This window comes from Sinocyclocheilus rhinocerous, unplaced genomic scaffold (genome assembly GCF_001515625.1).
Source record: "Sinocyclocheilus rhinocerous isolate Xijiao unplaced genomic scaffold, SAMN03320098_v1.1 scaffold5757, whole genome shotgun sequence".
Classification (NCBI taxonomy): domain Eukaryota; kingdom Metazoa; phylum Chordata; class Actinopteri; order Cypriniformes; family Cyprinidae; genus Sinocyclocheilus; species Sinocyclocheilus rhinocerous.
In genome coordinates this window covers 38,580-60,688 of record NW_015626363.1, presented here as the reverse complement: position 1 = coordinate 60,688, position 22,109 = coordinate 38,580, and the positions used below count along the sequence as shown (strand labels likewise).

Below are 22,109 nucleotides of genomic sequence, written 5' to 3'. Positions count from 1 at the left end.
GTTGACGTTGTCACGTGGTAGCTGTTACTTTTCTCAGCGCTGATGAGGATGGTTCAATCGTAGTCTGCGGCGGTTTTCCGTTTGTAGGTCAGACACAAATAGATAATTTATTTAAACTACTAAGCTTTATATTACATAAAGGTGCCAGACAAGACAAATATTCTGAGTTTTGAATGCCATGCAATGGATTCAGCTCTCACTAAACGCCCCCCGGAGGAAGACCGGAGTCCTACAGATTGTCATGCGGAACGTTTGTATCAGTCGCTTGTTTCCCATTGCGGAGACTGCTTTAGGCCACAGAGTGGTGAGTTCTGACAGGCTGCATCAGAGCCAAATAGCACGTTTCAAAATGAAGTTATTTTATCGCCGAATCGGTTTTGAAAATGACCGATACCGATAATCATACAAATGCTTAATATCGGCACCGATAATCGGTCGACCCCTAGTAAGGATGCATTAAATTGATTAAAAATGACAGTAAAGACATGTATATTGTTACAAAAATAGATATCAAATAAATGCTGTTGATTAAATATGTTGTTTATCAAAGAAAAAAGCACCACGATTTACACAAAAATATTAAGCTGCAGTACTTTTTAATGTTGATAATAAAAAGAACCATTATTAATAATTGAGCACCAAATCAGGATATTAGAATGATTCCTGAATGATCATGTGACAATGAAGACTGGAGTAATGAGATGCTAAAAATTTTAAAATATTACTGTATTTTTGATTAAATTAATGCAGATTTGGTGAGCATAAAGCTGCATTAAAAAAAGTCATTAACTTATTTAAGACTTACTTCAAAAACATTTTTTTTAAAAATCTTAATTATTCCGAACTTTTGTAATAATAATAATAATATTCATAATATTTAATGTGATTCCAGGTGACTGGCAGCGGGAAAACCTTGGCATTTGTGATTCCTGCGTTAGAAATTCTCCTAAAGCGAGAAGAGAAGTTAAAAAAGATGCAGGTCTGTATTAGATGATGAATTTGACATTTCAGTAACGCTGTCTTCTTCTTCATCAGATGCTTGCGTTGCATCAGTGTAATTCATTTTGATTTCTATTGTGATGTATTGTCAGGTCGGTGCATTGATCATAACACCCACCCGAGAGCTGGCACTGCAGATCAGCGAGGTGATGGGACGATTTCTGCAGGGGTTTCCTCAGTTTAGGTGAGAATAAAACAACTACTCCATCTGATGGCCTTAGCTTGTAAATCTAACAATGTGTGTCTGTTTTTAGACAGATTCTTTTGATTGGTGGAAGCAACCCTATTGAGGATGTAGAGAAGTTTAAGACTCAGGGGTGAGTAATAATAATATTCATAATATTTAATGTGATTCCAGGTGACTGGCAGCGGGAAAACCTTGGCATTTGTGATTCCTGCTTTAGAAATTCTCCTAAAGCGAGAAGAGAAGTTAAAAAAGATGCAGGTCTGTATTAGATGATGAATTTGACATTTCAGTAACGCTGTCTTCTTCTTCATCAGATGCTTGCGTTGCATCAGTGTAATTCATTTTGATTTCTATTGTGATGTATTGTCAGGTCGGTGCATTGATCATAACACCCACCCGAGAGCTGGCACTGCAGATCAGCGAGGTGATGGGACGATTTCTGCAGGGGTTTCCTCAGTTTAGGTGAGAATAAAACATCTACTCCATCTGATGTCCTTAGCTTGTAAATCTAACAATGTGTGTCTGTTTTTAGACAGATTCTTTTGATTGGTGGAAGCAACCCTATTGAGGATGTAGAGAAGTTTAAGACTCAGGGGTGAGTGTATGGACTGCTCTTTTCTCAATCTAAATCTGGAATAAAATAAGCAAATACAATGTTATGTGCGGTTCGTAGAGCCAATATCCTAATTGCGACCCCTGGGCGATTGGAGGATATGTTCAGGAGGAAGGCCGATGGGCTTGATTTGGCCACGGCTGTGAAGTCTCTGGACGTTCTTGTCCTGGATGAGGCAGACAGATTACTGGACATGGGCTTTGAAGCCAGGTAATGATCTCAAATCGTCAGTCTGTCAAAAACTGCCAGAAAACAACTAAAAATAATAGGCAATAAATTACATAAGCATTTAATTTTACATTGCTTGGCAGTTTAACTACACTTTCTCTGGAGTCTGTATCACTTTTGTTATAATATGCATTGGGTGTTTTAATAAGATGCTGTATAATTAGCATATTCACACACAAAATAATTTTCTCTCTCTGTATATTATAGGCATCTAGTGGTTATACCATGGTATTACAAGATTATTCAATATGTATAGATAGCACTAATCTGCCTCCATTCACTGGATTTCAAATACATTTGCTCTGTTTTTAATTTGAATGCTGCATTAACTGAAAAATATTATAAAAAGTGTTTTTAATATTTGTTTAATTAATATATATATATATATATATATATATATGTTTGGTATCATGAAATCCCCTCAAAGTGTAAAATATTACAAAAAAATATTATTGACCTAAAATATAGCACATTAAAAGGAAGTTCACCCAAAAATGATAATTTGCTAAAAATTTACTCACTCTTAGGCCATCCAAGATGCAGATGAGTTTGTTTCTTCATTTGAACAGATTTGGGGGAATTTAGCATTCCGTCACTTGCTCACTAATGGATGCTCTGCAGCGAATGGGTGCCGTCAGAATGAGAGTCCAAACAGCTGATAAAAACATCACAATAATCCACACCACTCCAGTCCATCAATTAACATCATGTGACGTGAAAGCTGTGGGTTTGTAAGAAACAAATCCATCATTAAGGCGTTTTTAACTTTGCTTCCTGCTAAAATATCCAGTCTATAATTCTCCAGTAAAAAAGTCCATCCTCTGTTCTCCTCGCACATCAGAACTCACCCACACATTTGTTTAGAGCTGTTTTGGCTTGTAAACAGTGCTTGGTCTGTGCAGATTTCTCTCCTGATTCAGACAAGATGACATTTTCAATGTAAAATATTATGCAATATTATGGATGGAAGACTCTATTTCATTTTAGCTAGAGTAATGAAGTTAAAATGTCTTGATGGATTTGTTTCTTAGAAACATGCAGCTTTTCACTTCTCAAGACATTAACTGATGGACTGGAGTGGTGTGGGTTACTTGTGGGTTATTGTGATGTTTTTATCAGCTGTTTGGACTCTCATTCTGACGGCACCCATTCACTGCAGAGGACCACCAGGATCACAAGTGTGACCCCAAAGTTGAGATTATGCAGCTAATGCAGCTTTTTTCTTCGCCTCTGCAGTTTAAACACTATTCTGGGTTATTTACCCAAGCAGCGGCGCACGGGGCTTTTCTCTGCCACACAGACGCAAGAGCTGGAGAAGTTGGTGAGGGCTGGTCTGCGCAACCCTGTGCGAATCACAGTGAAGGAGAAAGGTGTGGCGGCCTCAAGCGTGCAGAAAACACCAGCCAGACTCAGCAATTATTACGCAGTGAGTCATCTAGAGCTGTCTGTAACCAGCAGGGACTCATTCACTAATGTACATGCATGCATTTTCATGGGGCATTTCAGAAATTGTAACTGCTCTGTTAATTATGACATGAAATAAGTATTGACTGCGTTTATACCTTTAATTCACATTCCTTTCTCATTATGAACAAGTTGGGTTGGCCATACTTGTCTGAACTAATTCCCAATTATTTATCTTAACATTTGCTTATGTGCAGATATGTCGAGCAGAGGAGAAGTTCAACACTTTAGTGGCGTTTCTCAGGCAGCACAAACATGAGAAGCAGCTTGTGTTCTTCAGGTTTGTTAGACTGATTTTGCCACATACATTACAAGTCGTCTCTTCTGTGCACCAAAGCAGCATTTATTTGATCAAAATACAGTAAAATGCAGTCTTCAGTGTCACATGATCCTTCAGAAATCATTCTAATATGCTGATTTGCTGCTCAAGAAATATTTTTTATTATTATCAGTGTTGAAAACCGTTATTACTGCTTAATATTTGAGTGATACAACCGTGATACATTGATACTTTGAAGATACTTGATGAATAGAAAGTTTTTCTTTTTTTTGGAAAAAGAAATATGTTTTTAATGTCAATTTAATGCATCGTTGCTGAATAAAAGTATCTTCTTTTTTTTTTTTTTCAAAGAGTGACGTACCCCATACTTTTATCTTTTTAACTTCCACAAAAAGCATTTTTAAAATTGATAATAATGAGAAATGTTTCTTGAGCAGCAAATCAGAATATTAGAATGATTTCTGAAGGATCATGTGACACTGAAGACTGGAGTAATGATGCTGAAAATTCAGCTTTGATCACAGGAATAAATTACATTTTAACATGTATTCAAATAGAAAACGGCTATTGTGAACTGTAATAATATTTCACAATATTGCTGTATCAGATACTCATAATTATGTATTTACTCTATCAAATACAAGCAGCCTTAGTGAGCAGAAGAGACGTCTTTCAAAAACATAATTATTCCAAATTTATGTAATGTAATTAATATTGTTCAGCCATCTTAACATCATCATATTCTATGTATATCCACAGCACCTGTGCCTGTGTGGAGTACTTCGGTAAAGCCCTGGAAGGCTTGATCAAGAATGTCAGCATCCACTGCATTCACGGGAAGATGAAGCATAAACGAAACAAGATCTTTGCAGATTTCCGGGCGCTGAAGAGGTAATGTAGTGTGATGCCTTCCTAGCTGTTTACAGAGAGGAAGTTAAAGACCAAGAATAAATGCATTATGGATGTGTGCAGTGGGATTCTCGTGTGCACAGACGTCATGGCCAGAGGCATCGACATCCCAGAAGTGAACTGGGTGCTTCAGTACGACCCACCAAGCAGTGCAAGGTAACCAGGACATTCATGAACACGCTTGAGCTCAGAAGTATGTACTTCTGAGTCTTTGCTACATTCACAAAAGCTTGGAATAGTTTATTACATTATTTATTTTATGCTTTGATTAGTGCTTGTAGAGTCATGCAGTGGTTTGTCATGCACCACTATATTGCTCATACCTAATGAATTGAACAAACCACTAACATTAAATATTAAACTTCAGCATATTTATTTATTTATTGGTTTGTTTAGATACAGTACACAAAACATGATTCCAGCCCAAAAAAAAGCTGATAAAATATGCATTGTACATACAGAGTATAGTATATGCTAATTCATAGAAACCTAAAAATGCTTTTCTTAAAGGGGTCCTATTATGCTTTTTCATTCGAGTCGTTCATGCCAGACTGGGGAGAGAGGTGTTGTAATAATGTAAAATATGTGAAAAATAATATGTTTTTCGAACAATCTAGTATGAGAGCCTGTTCTAGTACACCCCCAAAACAAAATCAAGACTTTGTAAAAGAGCATAATAGAACCCTTTTAACAAAACAACAAACAAAAACACTCCACCAACCCTACATTACTAATATAATATATATATACATAATTACACATACTTTTTAAAAAATATATACATTTTAATGTCACTCTCAACCCTGGCAACATATAGATAGAGGAAATAAAACAATTAATTAAAATAAATTAGATATGCATATAGCTCTAGTTTATTTTAAACCTGCTCTTAAACATAGTTACAAAATGCCAAATGTCATGTACTGCTTTTATTAAATTTAAATTAAATTTATTAAATTAAGTATCAACACTTTGTTTTAATCAATGCATTTCAAAGCATTGTTGTTATTGTTAACTAAAGCTATTAAAAAATAATGTTCAGTAATTTAAATAAAGCTCAAATAAATAAAAATAGGAATATTCGTAAAAAAATTGACATTGCAATAAAAAGGTTTAAAGTGAGATGACTAAAACTGAAATCAAAGTAAATTCAAGTTATATAGAAATACTAAAGAAATGACAAGCACATAACAATTACTAAAGTTACAATGGAAATAAAAAAATAAAAGCTAATTAAAATATTAATAAATACTATAATTGTATAAAAAAGAACTCTGAAATGAAACTGTTTAAAGGTGACATACTATTTGCATGCTTTGTGCATATATTGCTCATTTTTCTCATGAAATTTAATACTCCTTCCATTAGTTCCTTTGTGCATCGGTGTGGACGAACTGCACGAATCGGAAACCAGGGCAACGCACTCGTCTTTCTTCTGCCAATGGAAGAGTCTTATGTAAATTTCTTGTCCATTAATCAAAAGGTAAGTCAGAGAGAAACTTAATTTCATACACAAACTATCAGATGGAGTGTCTAGCTTATATAAATAGGGTACGAAATTAGGCTTAAAAAAAAAATCACATTCATGCATTAGACATGCATTTAAAGTGACATGCATTTAAGTGCCTAATATCAATGCATTCTCAATATTTCGTATTCTATATTTTCGAGTTTAAGATGGTAAAGTAGTTGTGTTTTCCCACAGTGTCCTCTTCAGACGTATCCTCCAGTGAAAGACGTGGTTGATGTTCTACCTAAACTGAAGACGATGGCTTTAGGTGACAGAGCCATGTTTGAGAAAGGCATGAAAGCCTTTGTGTCGTGTGTGCAGGCGTACGCCAAACACGAGTGTAGTCTGATATTTCGCATTAAAGGTGAGTGACATTGCTTTAAACCTTTCATAAGATACTTAACCAAGATAATTCGCCTGACATATACCTTGTCCAGACCTGGATTTTGCTGCTCTGGCCCGTGGCTTTGCTCTCCTCCGTTTGCCCAAAATGCCTGAACTGAGAGGAAAGACCTTCCCGGACTTCAAACAGGAGGCCATCGACACAGACACCATCCGCTTTAAAGATAAAAACAGGGAAAAACTGAGACAAAAAAGGCTGGCGGAGCTGAAAGAAAAAGAGATGCCATTAAAGAGGAACTTCATCAAGAACAAAGCCTGGTCGAAGCAGAAGAACAAGAAGGATAAAAAGAAAAAGAAGGCTGCCAAAAGAAAATTGGATGAGGTATGTTACTCATTTGTTTGCGTTAAAGAAATAGTTCACCCAAAAAAATGAACATTTGCTCAAAATGTTCTCACTCTCAGTCCATCCAAGATGACGATGAGTTTGTTTCTTCATCAGATTTGGAGAAATGTAGCATTGCATCACTTGCTTACCAATGGATCCTCTGCAGTGAATGGGTGCCGTCAGAATGAGAGCTGATAAAAACATCACAATAATCCACAAGTAACCCACACCACTCCAGTCCATCAGTTAATGTCTTGTGAAGTGAAAAGCTGCGTGTTTGTAAGAAACAAATCCATCATTAAGTCATCTTTAACTTTAAACTGTCACTTCTGGCCAAAATATGAGTCCATAATAATGCTTCCTCCATCTCCTGTTGTCCTCTCACATCAAAATCCCCCCACATATTTGTTTAGAACTGCTTTGGCTTGTTAACAGTTCTTGATCTGTGCAGATTTCTCTCCTGATTCAGGCCAGATGACTTTTTTACTGTTAAAAGCAATATTATGGATAGAGGTCTTTTGGCCAGAAACAATAGTTTGAAGTTAAAAATGACTTAATGGAGGATTTATTTTGATTTGTTTGGCTTCACAAGATGGACTGGAGTGGTGTGGGTTACTTGTGGATTATTGTGATGTTTTTATCAGCTGTTTGGACTCTCATTCTGACGGCACCCATTCACTGCAGAGGATCCATTGGTGAGCAAGTGATGCAATGCTACATTTCTCCAAATCTCATATAGAAACAAACTTCTTGGATGGTCTGAGGGTGAGTACATTTTCAGAATCGTTTTGGGAGAACTATTCCTTTAAAATCCAAAAACTCCCTGTTTGCATATTTTTACTGAATATAGAAGGTACATGTATAACAATAGAAAACTCTGTAAACAGCTGTAAATGTGGCGAATGGGCTATTCTATAAAGTCTCAATGCTATATCTGTGTGGTCACAGGAGTCAGATGTTGACGAAGAAGACTTAAACGAGCTTTTAAATGACACGCGTCTGCTGAAGAAACTCAAGAAAGGTAAGATCAGTGAAGAGGACTTTGACAAGCACTTGAGTTCAGCGGGCAGCTCACATCCCAAACGAGCAGAGGCGAACAGTTCTGATGGAGACGGAGAATGAACTGTCATTTCTGTGACTTTATGCACCTAAATTGACTGTCATTTGACTTAAATATGCAGATATGCTGTATCAGCAGTGTCATTTTCATTCTGGTTGTCTGTGTACTGTACAAGAAGGATGCATTCTTAACAAATGCGCTTCTGTATTAATTATCAACCATATACATCAATGTTCAAATATGATAAATAAACATTTCTATTGGAAATGTAAGTGTTTTCAAGGCTCTCTTTGAAATATATGATCTATTTCTATAAATATATGATCTATATATTTCCTGTTACCAACAGTGCATTTATAAAATACATGGAAAAGAAAGTGTTAGGCACACAGCAAAAAAAATTAAAAATAAATAAAATCTCAATTGTGTGTCATTTCATTTGGCCCACATACAAAAAGACAAAAAAAATGTTTCTTGCATAAAGACCCAATTTTACTGTGAAAAAAATTATATTATAAATCAGTCTCAATATTATTTAGAAATGTAATTATTATATAATTAATAATTTTCTACTCAAATAACTGTACTGGTAGATTCAATATTTATTCATTTATTACTTTATTCATTTATTATTATTTAGTCATTTATTTTCTTATTTTAAGCTATTTTTATTTATTTATTTTACTCAATTTTTATTTATTTTATGTAATTTTATTTTTTAAATATTTTTATTTTAAATACAATTTTATTTAATCAATTTATTTTTTTGTCTATTGTAATCTATTAGATTGTTTTATAAATAAAATATTTTTATTTGTCTGTTTATTTTTATTTATTTATCTATTTCAGCCCTCTACGAACACCTTTGCAATTGAATCGCCATTGGCTAGTAAATTTTTTTGTTTACTCGCCAGACTGATAAATATATACATACACATATACATATATACACACATACACACACACACATATATACACACACACACATACACATATACACACACATATACACATACATACACACATACACATACATACCGCATATGCGAGTGATTTACTCGCAATGTAGAGGGTTGTATTTATTTACGTTTTTACACGGTTTTTCAATAAATATTTCCACAGACCCCCTAGCACTCCCTTTTTGCCCAATGGGGGTCTCGGACCCCATTTAGAAAACCCCTGCTTAAACAATACCATAGTACTTCATAATTTTTTTGCTAGAGCAAAAATATACGTCTTAAAACATGATCGTACCACCGCACAATTGCAGATGTGTCTTTTACAGTGACACTGAATGACACACATGACTCCATGCTCCTGTTAAAGTCTTTCCGGAGTGCTCGCTCTGCGCATGCGCACCAATTAATCCTGCTCAGCTCCATCATGGCGGCGAGGGGCCATGTGCAAGACCCCAACGACAGGAGACTGCGACCCATTTACGGTAAGATTCACATCACATGCCTGAGCTTATACAGACCTAGCGGGTCTGACTTGTGCTATAGGACCGGCATGTGCGTTATTGAGTGTAGTAAAGGGCTGCAGGAGCTGTGGAGAGCCGGTGAGGCCTTTGGAGCTGAAGCCGCGGTGTCGGTTCGGCTGCGTTGCCGGATGACAGTGCGTCCTTAAGCGGGCACACTCTGACGTTTCAATCGGTAGAATAAAGCCTGTTTGTAGCCCATCTAAACACTGAAATACTGTTTAAATATCCAGAGATCTGTGTTAATGTCATTTGATCAACCGGCTCATTACCTGTTTGAGATGTCAAAGAGATTAAAACACTCAAGTAATATGATTTTTATATTGTAATGTTTATATATTAATATGACAATGAAATAATAAAATGCTTACAACAATAATACTATTATTATTATTATTAAGTTAGTGACCAAGCTTTATGAAGCTGCAGTCCGGAAAGTTCCAACGAGCGAGGAGTACCACTCTCACCTCTTCATGGCCTACGCCCGGGTCGGAGAGTACAAGAAAATGCAACAGGTTTTGTTTGTGTCCTCTCTGATATCATCAGTCTTTACATCCTGTTTAAAAAATAAATCAGGGCTGCATGATATGGGGAAATTTTTGTTTTTGATAAAAATTGTGATTTTAAAATTCAGTAAAAAAAAAAAGCTCCAGGTTTGCTGTGGTTGTTTGTAGAGCTGCAAAATTCAGCAAAAAAAATTTGAGATGGTATATCAGTATCACTGTAATAATAGTAGTAATAATAATAATTATCATTGTTATTATTGTTGTTTATTACTATTAAAAAATCAACAAAATAGGAATAAGAAATATTACTACTTATTCCCTTTAAAATAAAAAAAATCTAGTATTAAAAAACTGTTATAATAATAATATTTTCCATTACTAATATTTATGCATGTCTTAATTTCTGCATTTTCAAATATTAAACAATTGAACTTTTATTTTGGCGTAAAACCAGAGGGAGCCATTATTATTATTATTATTATTTATTTATTTTTTATTGCAAAATTATTAAAGAAAATTAGAAATACTATTACTAATACTATAGTACTATTTATTATTCACTGTAAAATAAAAAAGTCTAGTATTTAAAATAATGTTATGTAATATTTTATTTTCCTGTACTAATTTTTATGGCTTTCTTAATTTATGCATTTTCAAACATTAAATGATTGAGTTTTTTATTTTGGTGGAAAAGCACAGGGAGCCCTTATTATTATTATTATTATTACAAAAATATTAAACCAAATAAATATCAATATCCACTCTAAAGTATAATTATATATCTAGTATTTATGGAAAAATTTATTATTTTGTTTTTAAGTTGAAGTATTAATATTTTTTGCCGCCTTCATTTCTGCATTTGCAAATGTTAAACCATCTAGCTTTTATTTTGCTGGTAAACCACAGGCCTTTAAAGCTTCTCTTTTTGTTGACAACAGCCATTTAAATTTGCATTTCAATTTTAGGAAGTTGGTTGTTCCCAAATGCACATCATAAGCGAGCCAAACTTTGAGATTTGATAATTGCATTAAGCCATATAGAGATTGTAGTTTTAATAGGGCTGCATAGTTAATCATGAATCTCTAAAATATATGTTTGTGTCCACAATTCTGACAGGCTGGAATGGCGCTGTATAAAATTGTCCCCAAAAACCCATATTACTTCTGGTCAGTGATGAGCTTGGTGATGCAGGTACGGTGATGTTTTTTCACTTACATAAACAGTACATATCAGAGATGAACCCATGCAGAACAAAATAAAACAACATCATCAATGCAATTTGTGTTTCAGGCCATCTCAGCACAAGACGAGAAGCTCTCTCAGACCATGTTCCTGCCGCTGGCTGAGCGGATGGTGGAAAAAATGGTAAAGGAGGAGAAAATAGAGGCAGAAGCTGAGGTAGGACTTTGGTATCAATAATCTGTTTCTGATTTCAGCCGTATGAAGTTTATGATGCATTTTCCATCGACCGTTCCAGGTCCAGCTGTACTTTATGATCTTGGAGCGTTTGGGGAAATATGTGGAGGCACTGGAGGTGGTTCAGGGGCCACTTGGAGGTGAGGAGAAAACAATGTGTGTTCTTCAAAGGAATATTCTGGGTTATTTCCAGTTGAATGTCTTTGTGTTGCATGTGTGACGTGCTGCCAGTTACAGGTAAAAAAGAACAGCAATTACCAACTCATGGGGATTTGTCTCCATATAAAGAGCATGTTATTATGAAAGCTTGTGTCCAATACAGGATAAAAAAAATAAAAATGTGTAGGTAATTGTGACTTTTTCTCTCACAATTCTGACTTGTTTTTGAATTGCAAGATATAAACTCATAATTTGAGAGAGAGAAAGTCAGTTACCTTTTTTATTTGATACATAAACTCGGAAGGAAAAAACGGTCTCTTACTCTATTTGGTATACTCTTTTTGGTATAAAGTAACCTGCGGTCAAATAACTGAATATACATTACCATTCAAAAATTTGTGGTCAATAATTTTTTTTTTTGCAAGACATTAATATTTTAATCAGCAGGGACATATTAAATTGATCAGATGTGACAGTAAAGACATTTATAATGTTACAAAAGATTTCTATTTCAAATAAATGCTGTTCTTTTGAACTTCCTGAAAAAATGTATCACTGTTTCCACAAAAATATTAATGTTCTCGGCATTGATAATAAGAAATGTTTCTTGAGCAGCAAATCAGCACATTAGAATTATTTCTGAAGGATCATATGACACTGAAGACTGCAGTAATGATGCTGAAAATTCAGCTTTGATCACAGGAATAAATTACATTTTAAAATATAATAAAATGCAAAAGAGTTATTTTAAATTGTAATAATATTTCATAATTTTTTTACTGTATTTCTAATCAAATAAATGCAGCTTTGATGAGCATAAGAGACTTCTTTCCAAAACATTATAAATTCTATGTGCGTCTACCATTGACATTGCATTTAATGTTTGTATCGCAAAGAATGTGCAACCATTTGATTTTTTTGTCTATACATTTAATGTCTCTTAGTCATTTTGCCTTGTGTTTTCTCCCTCAGAGAAGCTGACCAGTGAACTGCAGAGCCGTGAGAACAAATGCATGATGCTGTACCGCCGTCTGGAGCGTTGGGCCGAGTGCAACGCGCTGTCCTGCAAGCTGCTCCTGAAAAAGTGAGTCCACCACTGATACGTTTTCTATCAGTTTCGCGAACGGATTTAACATAAATAGCAATTTTGGAGTGAAATAGTTCCATTTTAGCAATGCATTTTCAGTACGTAAGATGTTAGTCGTTTTTTGTTTCTCTCCGCAGCCCTGACGACTGGCAGTTCTACATATTGTACTTTGACTCTTTGTTCTACCTTATTGATCAGAGCTGGGCACCTCCGCAAGAAGGAGCTCAGTAAGTAGAAAATTCACAATATTTAACTGGGAAAGAGTTTGTCACACATGAGATGGAAAGTCAGGTGCACTGCGTTGAATACTGGCTGTAGGTGATTGGATATTCCATGCATATTGAGCACAGTTTGCATACTAAAAAGTATGGCAAATCTATTCTGAACACATTTCTGTCTCTCAGTATCATGCATGCCGTGTTGTTTCTCTCACTACTGCAGTTCTGCAGAGGGGGAGGTGCATGCCTCCACAGCTCAGGCCATCAGCTTCATGGAGGACCGAATAGCCACAGAAGAAGCGAAGGAGTCCAAGCATCTGAGAGGGCCATACCTGGCCCGTCTGGAGCTCATCAGACGGCTCCGAGAGCGCAGCTGTCCTGAAGCACAGCAGCTAGGTACACAATGGGTTGGGACTCTTTAAACAAAACGCAGGCTGCATGTTTGCTGTATGTTTCTGACGTGTTTTCCCACCATGATGCAGGTGAACCTCTTGAGCTCATGTTCCAGTTCTTTGTGAAGTTTGGAGACAAGCCATGTTGCATCACCGACCTGGAGATCTTTCTGGATCTTCTCACACCTGACCAACATGTGCAGGTAATCACGATGAGAAGCAAGACCAGTGCATCACTTGCACCGAATAAGAAAATAAATTTTATACACGTGCGTATACAGTTGCAAGAAAAAGTAAGTGAACCATTTCTAATTTTCTCCATAAATTGGTCATGAAATTTGATTTGATCTTCTCCAGTCATAAATATCAACAAACACCGTATTTCTAAGCTGATGAAACACAAACAATCATCATCTTTCATGTCTTTATTGAGCACACTCATTAAACATACAAAGTGATGGTGGAAAAAGTAAGTGAAACACTAGGCTTTTGGTGTCACTGAATGCCAGTTGGAGTCAGATGTTAGCAAACCAGGAGTCCAATCAATGAAACGAGAAAAAAGGTGTGGTTTAGAGCTAAATTGACTTATATAAACACCCAAACAGTGTCAGTGTGCTATTCACAAGCAGCATTAGCCGATGTGAGCCATGCCCCACAAAAAAAGAGATCTCAGAAGATCTATGATCAAGAGTTGTTGATATGCATGTAGCTGGAAAGGTTTACAGAGTCAGTCCACAGTTAGACAAATTGTCTATAAATGGACTCGATATGGTACTGTGGCTACTCTCCATAAAAGTGGGCACCCAGCCAAAGGCACAATGTAGAATGCTCAATGAGGTGAAAAACAACCCTAGAGTAACAGCTAAAGACTTGAAGGATTCATTTAAGCTGATTAACATCTCCGTTCACGAGTCAACCATACATGAAACATTGAACAGGCATGGAAGGACACCACGAAGGAAGCCATTGCTCTCCAAACAAAACATTATAGCACGCCTAAAATTTACCAAAGACCACCTTGACACTCCACAACACTACTGGGAAAATGCCTTGTGGACAAATAGAATTGTTTGGGAAGAACATGCAGCACTATTTATGGCATAAAAAGAAAACGGCGTATCAATGGAGACATAAAATCCACATTTTGGAGTGGCCCAGTCAAGCCCAGACCGCTTCCGCGGTAAACTAAGCTTCTTTTTTATTCGTTTAACAAAACTCAAATTGAATTCAGCTGGACACACTTTCCTGTTTATCACAACAAATGGCCAAGCAAAGCGCACGACACTGACAAGGTACGCCATTCAGTACGAGACCTCAACCCAATAGAGATGCTGTGGAATGACCTTGACAGTGAGTGAGCTGAAACAGTTCTTCTGTAAGGAAGAATGGTCCAAATTCTACAATAAATTACTCCTGGACGTTGTGCAGGTCTAATACAAAGCTATAGGAAGCGCTTGCTTGAGGTTATTGCTGCCAAAGGTGGTTCAACCAGTTATTAAAGCACTGTTTCACATACTTTTTCCACCATCACTTTGTATGTTTAATGAGTGTGCTCGACAAGATCCGCTTAGAAATATTGTTCGTTGATATTTGTGACTTTGGTGAAAATCAAATCTAATTTCATGACCAAATTATTACCACAAATGAGAAAATTGACATTAGTTCACTTACTTTTTCTTGCAACTGTATGTGTATTTGCTTACCCACTAAAGAAAGAGAAAGAAAGAAAATAAATTTTATACGCGAGTATACAGTTGCAAGAAAAAGTAACTGAACCAAATTGCATGTCGTTTAAACAACAATTCCGGTATTATCGTAGACGATATAGCGTATAGCGCACACCCCTACGCTCCTGGAACGTATTGTTGGACCACATCCGCATGCAGTGTGAATTAGGGCTGTCAAATAAAAATTTGGAATTCGAATATTTGTCGAATTACAAATAAAAATCCACAACATTTTTGCATTCAAATTTTTGGTGTGCGTCAGGCAGCCTTATCAGTGACACACGAAATGCTATGACGATGTAAGTGTCGTTGCATTTTAATGGTTTTGTTAACCTATCCAGTTGAACCCACTAGATGCGGTGCTGCTCATTTGAAATATTGTGGAAAAAGAGAACATCCTACGGCAAAACTGAAACGAAGCCATTCACACAACGCATATTTATCGTATTTTCTAGAGGGACATCTATCACCGTTGCACTCACGTCTCGCACAAGAGAGTCGCATGTTTAGAAAGCCATGTAAAATTTATGTAAGTTCAACTTTTAAAAAAACATGTCTCGAGACTTTTTCCCCCATCCCACTTCATCTCATGTTTTTAAATTTAAAAAAAAGTACTCTTTGTGTTTGGTTTTCAGTCCTTTGTATTAAACTATGCATACATACATGATGCTGTTTTGTTTCTAATTGTTTAAGCAACTTAATTAATTTTATTTGGTTTATAACCATTATTTTATGCACTAAATATTATGCACTTTTTTTCAAAGATAGTTGTGTTATTTTATTACTTTGAATAAATGTGCATTAGTAATATTTTGCTCAATGCGCCCTCTTGTGGCCTCAGGAGAGAAGCCAAAAGCTTTTTTTTCCCTCTAACTGAAATTATGCCTAATAAATTTGAATATAGTTCGCATATTGATAACATTTAAGTACAAAATTCGAATTTCGTTTTTCAGCCATTTTGACAGCCCTAGTGTGAATGCTCCAACATGTTAGCGTGGGCACGGAAAAAATATGCACCGCTAACGGAGTATGTGTGAAGCAGGTGTAAGATGACCTACGTAGGTCTGGGGTGGGGCAGGATGGGTGTGTTAGTATATATTTAACACGTTCATTTAATTAGTTATGAAAAAATATATATATATTAAGTTTCTTGCAACTGTCTCAGTTCATCAACAGGCTAATGGAGGCCGTGCCGCTGGGCGCTCCGGGAGAGGATGGTGTTGCTCTTCCAGGAGACACGCGGGCTCTGCAGAGACATCTGTGTGTGACCCAGCTGAGCCGCAGTCTGGGTCAGCAGCACGCGCTCAACACCGAGGGCAAACTGGGCCTCATCAAAGAACTGAAGGCGCATTACCGGCACGGCTTACAGTTCGGTAAGCAGATGACTAGGCAGGTTGAACTCTTATGATTTCTTCCTTTTTTTAAATGATAATACTAGTGCTGTCAATCGATTAATCGCGATTGATCAATCTAAAATAAACGTTTTTTTTACATAAAATGTGTTTGTACTGCGTATATTTACTAATATTTAAATAAATACACAGACATGCATGTATATATTTAAGAAAAATATGTTTTGTTTATATATAATGTAAGTTATATGAATATATACATGTAAATATTTTCAAAATTTATACTGTATGTGTGTGTGTGTGTGTATTTATATATACATAATAAATATACACAGTACAAACACATATATTATGTAAGCAAAAACTTTTATTTTGGATGCGATTTAATCGTTTGACAGCACTAGATAATACCAGTGTCTAATATTTATTTAGCTTCCTATCAGACTTTGTACATTTATTTCTATTTAATATGTTTTATTTGACCTATAATGTTCAGTAGCAGCAGTCTTACCATTTCCTGTTTTCTTCCATGATAATGCCAGTGTCTAATATTTATTTCGCTTCCTATATTTATTTCTATTTAATCTATATTTTATTTGACCTGTAATGTTACAATTTCCTGTTTTCTTTCTGTTCTAGGGAAGTCCTGTTTAAAAACAGAGCTACAGTTCTCCGATATGTACTGTCTCATGGCGGCCCATGTCTATATAGACCTGTGGCTGGAGACGGGTGAGTCTGCTCCTCATTTTTACAGTCAGCTTGATTGAAAGCATTCATGTTTTCTTGTTATTGATGAGCGAGTGCTGTGTCTGTGTTGTAGGCGATCAGAACATGTTGTGGCAGTGTCTGGGGCTGTTAGAGGAAGGTCTCTCAAACAGTTCCTCCAACGCTCAGTTCAAACTGCTGCTTCTGCTTCTGTACTGCCGTCTGGGGGCTTTTGAGCCGGTGGTAGATCTTTACTCCAGTCTGGACGCAAAACACGTCCAGCACGACACCATAGGGTACGAACGTGTCTTTTATTAATTTGTTAAAGGTAACATTGAATTATTTTTTAATATATATATATATATATATGTTCCCGATCAGTTCATGGAGGCACCTTATTCTAAATTTTAAAGAGCTTTTTTAATTATTAGAGATGCAAGTTTTATGACAGCACATTATTTGCATACATGAAATATTGTACTCCTTTATATAGGAAAACCAATAATACCATTGAAAATACACACTCTCCCATTCACATTTGTGCACATTAAAACCAAGTAAACCATGTAAAAATAAATAACCAATAACTTCACCTGGTTTCTGCTGTAACCATGTTGTAAGTGAAGAACAGTGTTATTTTAGTATTATTTATATACTATTATAGTGTTTTTTTTATATATATATTTTGTACTACCTTTTATTTTTATATATTTTTTTATATTCATATATTTTAGTTTAAGTTGTAGTGTGATGTGCTTTTTTATTTACATGTTTGTAATATTTCATATTTATGTTTAGCTTTAATTTATTTTTATTTCAGTTTTAGTAATTTTAGTACTTAAACCTATTTTATTTCAGTTAGTTGCTGAGGCAACATTTCTAATTTTCATTTAAGTAAAAAAAAAAATTATCTAATTTTTATATTTATATTTAACAAAAGCTATTTTTAATGGACACTTTTCACAGACTGTAATGGTGCATTTCCACATTTATTAAAATATACATTTTATATGTGCATATATGTTATGTATAATATTTCGATTTTTTTGTTTCATCTTTTCAGTTTTGAATTAACAGAAGCTATTTTAATAGTTTCAGTTAACAATAACACTGGTGAAGAAAAAAGTTAAAAAAAATTGTTTTGTTTAAACGCACCATAAATAAATAAAAGTTGATTGCCTTGTGTACCAATTCAAAGTACAAAATATAATAATAATAATACACTTTTCATTGATTGAAGGTCATTATGATTGAAGGTAAAGTAGATTAAAAAAAGAAAGTCTTTGGATTAAATCACATTAATGCATCACGGTATGTCATATTAGGTTAAACGTACTGAGCATGCAGTTTGATGTTTAAACATGACTCATATTAACACTGATCTCTTGGTTTTGTCTTTGTCCAGGTATTTATTGACCCGCTATGCAGAGTCTTTGGGCCAGTTTGCTGCTGCTTCCCAATCTTGTAACTTCTCCCTCAGGTTTTTTCACTCGAACCAGAAAGATGTACGTTATCATTCTGATGAACGACACTTTATGTACAGAATCTCCCAAAGATGACCAATCTGTCATCATTTACTCATGCTTAATTTGCTTGTTCCTGCAGACCTCAGAATACATTATTCAAGCATATAAGTACGGGGCTTTTGAGAAAATCCCAGAGTTCATCGCCTTCAGGAACCGACTCAATCACTCGCTGCACTTTGCCCAGGCGCGCACGGAGAGGATGCTGCTGGACCTCTTCCTGGAAGCCGACACGTTAGTCGCTTTATCTTTACCTGTCGTATTTTCTGCCTTTTAGAAGTCAAAAAGTGATTTTGTTGATTGTTGTCTTTTCATTGCACAGATCATCTCCTCTAGAGGAGAGCGTAAAATCAATGTCTCTATGTCCGGAAGAGGACGACATCCCGTGGGACAGCTTAAGGGACAACCGCGACCTGACTGTCCTCGTCAGCTGGAACCCTAAGGACCGGTACGACGAGACCATCCTCCTGAACTATCACACGTTTTAAGCATTGGTTTGTTCTAATAATGATCACAAACCGCAGGCAGCTGAACGAGGAGCACAAGCAGCACTCTCTAGAGGACGACACCCTGTGGCTGAGGTTGCGGTCGCTCACGCTGCGTCTGATTGGCTGCGTCTCTGCGCTCACTCACCCGCCGACATCACGTAACTCTGAGAAGACGACTGAAAACGGAGTGGCGGCTAAACCGTCTTCTCTACAGTCGCTGCTCTCACAGCTAGAAAACACGCTAAACCAGGCCACACAGTTCACGGAAAAACAGCTGCAGGTCAGAACCGTTACAGACCGTTTAGCAAATGCACTTAATATGTGCAAAAAAATTTTCTTTCCCCTTTTATCTAAAATCTTGCTCCACATAGCTGTATATGCATCATGTAAGTTTTAGGACGACATATTACTTGCACACATGCAATTTTAATAACTAATTATTTTAAAATTTTAAATGAAAATAAACTCTATCCCATACAAATTTGTACACATCTAAAAATAAATAGCCATAGCCAATACCTTCACCTGGTTTTGCTTCTGTTGTAACCAAGATGTTGGTGAAGAACAGTATTTTAGTATTATATATACTACTGTAGTATTTTTTAATATTTTGAATTAGCTTTGTTTATACATATTTTTCATTTTAGTTTAACTTGTAGTAATGTTGTGATGTGCTTTTTTATTATTATTTTTCTGTTGTGTAATATATTTTATATTTCTATTTAGATTTAATTTATTTTTATTTCAGTTTTAGTCATTTTAGTACTTAATTTATTTAGGTTAACATTTCTCATTTCAGTTTTTCCATCTAATCTAATTGTTTTAGTAATTTTGTGATGTGATTTTGTCGTTTTTATTAGGGGTTTTTCTTTTCTGTTGAGCTTTATTCAATTTTAGTTTTAATGCAAATAATTTTAATACTTAGATTTGTTTTATTTCAGTTAGTTGCCAAGGCAACATTTTAATTTATTTTGTTGACAAAAAGTGCTCCTTAATAGTTTTAGTTACAATAAATTAAGTTTTATTTTATGTTTGTCGTTTTTATTAGGGGTTTTTCTTTTCTGTTGAGCTTTATTCAATTTTAGTTTTAATGCAAATAATTTTAATACTTAGATTTGTTTTATTTCAGTTAGTTGCCAAGGCAACATTTTAATTTATTTTGTTGACAAAAAGTGCTCCTCAATAGTTTTAGTTACAATAAATGAAGTTTTATTTTATTTTTCTACTTTTTGTTTACAATGTTAAACACTAACAAACTAAATAACTTCTAAAATACTAAATAACTTCAAACAAACTAAATCACTAAAAAAAATTGATTACCTTGTGTATAATTAAAAAGTTTTTTTTTAAAGTTGTACACAATTTTCAGAACATATATTGGATATAAAATAGGGAGTTAAGTCCATTGATTGTGGCTGTATGTTGTGGTTCACAGCATCAGTACCCGTTTGTGGGGCCCGTGCCGTCTCGTCTGGCTCAGGCTCTGTCCAGTGGTTGCTGTCAGTGTCAGCTCTCCTCTCTACAGCTCCCTCTGCACCTCCAGGAGCTCGAGACCGCCGGCCTGGGTTCGTTACTTCACACCTCGTTATGTACAGCATTCATCTGCTTAGCAATCCAGTTTGATTTTATGACAAATATTAGCATATTTATTTTGTTACAATTGTAAGTTTATTTTTCTGGCCTGAAAAAGATGAAACAAATAAGATCCTACTCCAAAAAAAAATATATTTATATCATATGTGACCCTGGACCACAAAACCAGTCATAAGGGTCAATTTTTTTAAATTGAGATTTATACATCATTTGAAAGCTGAATAAATAAGCTTTCCATTGATCTATGGTTACGTATGTTAGGATGTATGTATGGTGATGTATGTTAGGATAGGACAATATTTGGTGATCTATTTACGGTAGGAAATTTACAAAATATCTTCATGGAACATGATCTTTACTTAATATCCTAATGATTTAAAAGAAAAATCAATAATTTTGACCCATACAATGTATTTTTGGCTATTGCTACAAATATACCCCAGCGACTTAAGACTGGTTTTGTGCTCTAGGGTCACATATTAATTCAGTTATACAATTTATTACATTGTATATTAAAAAAAATTTATTAGATTTTTAATCTTTCAATTTAATTGGACTTATGATTGTATTACATTAATAATTGTATCTCTTGTATTTTCAGATGATTCAACAGAGCTTCAAACACAAATATCTAATCTTTTCAAGTCTTTAGCAGTACAACTTCAAGGTATGTTTAAAAGCTTTGTGTACATATTCATGTTTAGTTTGTGTAACCAAGTCTATATGAGCGCAAAAAAAATTTAAATAGTAATAATAATTCAGCCCACTTTCACTATCCAATCAAATCCTGATGAAAATAATTCAACAAAATAAAATAACTATGTTCATGAAATTATTTGTTTTTTGCTGATGTAACCAAGTCCATGTGAGCATGGAACATAATAATAATAATAATAATTAGGGATGGACCGAAATGAAAATTCTTGGCCGAAGCCAAAACCGAACAAAATGAAACACAGGGCCGAAGGCCAAATACCGAACATGGTTTTTCAGGTTTTTTGCCCATTTTTTTTTTCACCATTGCACAAATTAAATAGCCAAAATGTGCTTTTTACTGTTTTGTCTTGCTTTTCAAAGAAAAAATCAATTACAAAACAACAATTTAAAAATATTTAACACTAAACATTTTTTAACATTCTAGCAGACATTATACCAACAAAGCACAATTTAACTTAAAATTAATAAGTTACTAAAATAATATTTTTTGGCGATCAGACCCCCTTCTTGAATCAGGCATGTATTTTTTACTGTAAAATTAAAAGCAGCCTCGCTGAGCAGAAGAGACTTCTTTTAAAACAAATTATTACAAAATGTAATGTATTTTTATTACATTATTACAAAATATTACAGATCCCAATTTGAACACTATGTGTGTATGTTATAATAAATGTATTAACAGAGCTGTTGTAATTATTATCATTATTATTGTCTTTTTATTAGATTTTACAGAACAGTAAAATTACAATACTAACATTTATGAATGTTGATG

General features: G+C 35.0%; 2 protein-coding genes across 2 annotated transcripts in view; both read left to right on the top strand.

Moving 5' to 3' along the window:
* Window positions 1-178: 178 nt before the first annotated feature.
* LOC107712160 (ATP-dependent RNA helicase DDX55-like) lies at window positions 179-8,237 on the top strand. Its single transcript, XM_016517312.1, has 16 exons — window positions 179-250; window positions 893-979; window positions 1,092-1,183; window positions 1,254-1,293; window positions 1,358-1,444; window positions 1,557-1,648; window positions 1,719-1,781; window positions 1,860-2,009; window positions 3,264-3,453; window positions 3,689-3,771; window positions 4,531-4,662; window positions 4,744-4,836; window positions 6,049-6,163; window positions 6,386-6,554; window positions 6,628-6,914; window positions 7,866-8,237. Exons 1-16 carry the CDS (start codon window positions 179-181, stop codon window positions 8,037-8,039), a joined length of 1,926 nt encoding a protein of 641 aa, XP_016372798.1. The 3' UTR covers window positions 8,040-8,237.
* Window positions 8,238-9,321: 1,084 nt separating this feature from the next.
* LOC107712152 (N-alpha-acetyltransferase 25, NatB auxiliary subunit-like) overlaps window positions 9,322-22,109 on the top strand; it is a 16,164-nt gene continuing 3,376 nt past the window's right edge. The window contains exons 1-18 of the mRNA XM_016517299.1: window positions 9,322-9,591; window positions 9,856-9,969; window positions 11,077-11,151; window positions 11,251-11,358; window positions 11,438-11,516; window positions 12,508-12,619; window positions 12,760-12,849; window positions 13,064-13,236; window positions 13,323-13,435; window positions 16,125-16,332; window positions 16,951-17,040; window positions 17,132-17,312; window positions 18,422-18,521; window positions 18,622-18,773; window positions 18,862-18,987; window positions 19,064-19,307; window positions 20,463-20,592; window positions 21,222-21,287. Coding sequence (XP_016372785.1) covers window positions 9,361-9,591; window positions 9,856-9,969; window positions 11,077-11,151; window positions 11,251-11,358; window positions 11,438-11,516; window positions 12,508-12,619; window positions 12,760-12,849; window positions 13,064-13,236; window positions 13,323-13,435; window positions 16,125-16,332; window positions 16,951-17,040; window positions 17,132-17,312; window positions 18,422-18,521; window positions 18,622-18,773; window positions 18,862-18,987; window positions 19,064-19,307; window positions 20,463-20,592; window positions 21,222-21,287 — 2,392 coding nt within the window. The 5' untranslated portion in view covers window positions 9,322-9,360. The remainder of the gene's footprint in view (window positions 9,592-9,855; window positions 9,970-11,076; window positions 11,152-11,250; window positions 11,359-11,437; window positions 11,517-12,507; window positions 12,620-12,759; window positions 12,850-13,063; window positions 13,237-13,322; window positions 13,436-16,124; window positions 16,333-16,950; window positions 17,041-17,131; window positions 17,313-18,421; window positions 18,522-18,621; window positions 18,774-18,861; window positions 18,988-19,063; window positions 19,308-20,462; window positions 20,593-21,221; window positions 21,288-22,109) is intronic.

What these genes read in the sequence shown, in the direction of transcription:
- LOC107712160 (XM_016517312.1), top strand. Translation starts at nt 179, where the DNA reads ATGCAATGGATTCAGCTCTCACTAAACGCCCCCCGGAGGAAGACCGGA. An exon ending in AGAAGTTAAAAAAGATGCAG is followed by an intron (nt 980 to 1,091) that starts GTCTGTATTAGA and finishes ATGTATTGTCAG; the next exon opens with GTCGGTGCATTGATCATAAC. An exon ending in GACATGGGCTTTGAAGCCAG is followed by an intron (nt 2,010 to 3,263) that starts GTAATGATCTCA and finishes TCGCCTCTGCAG; the next exon opens with TTTAAACACTATTCTGGGTT.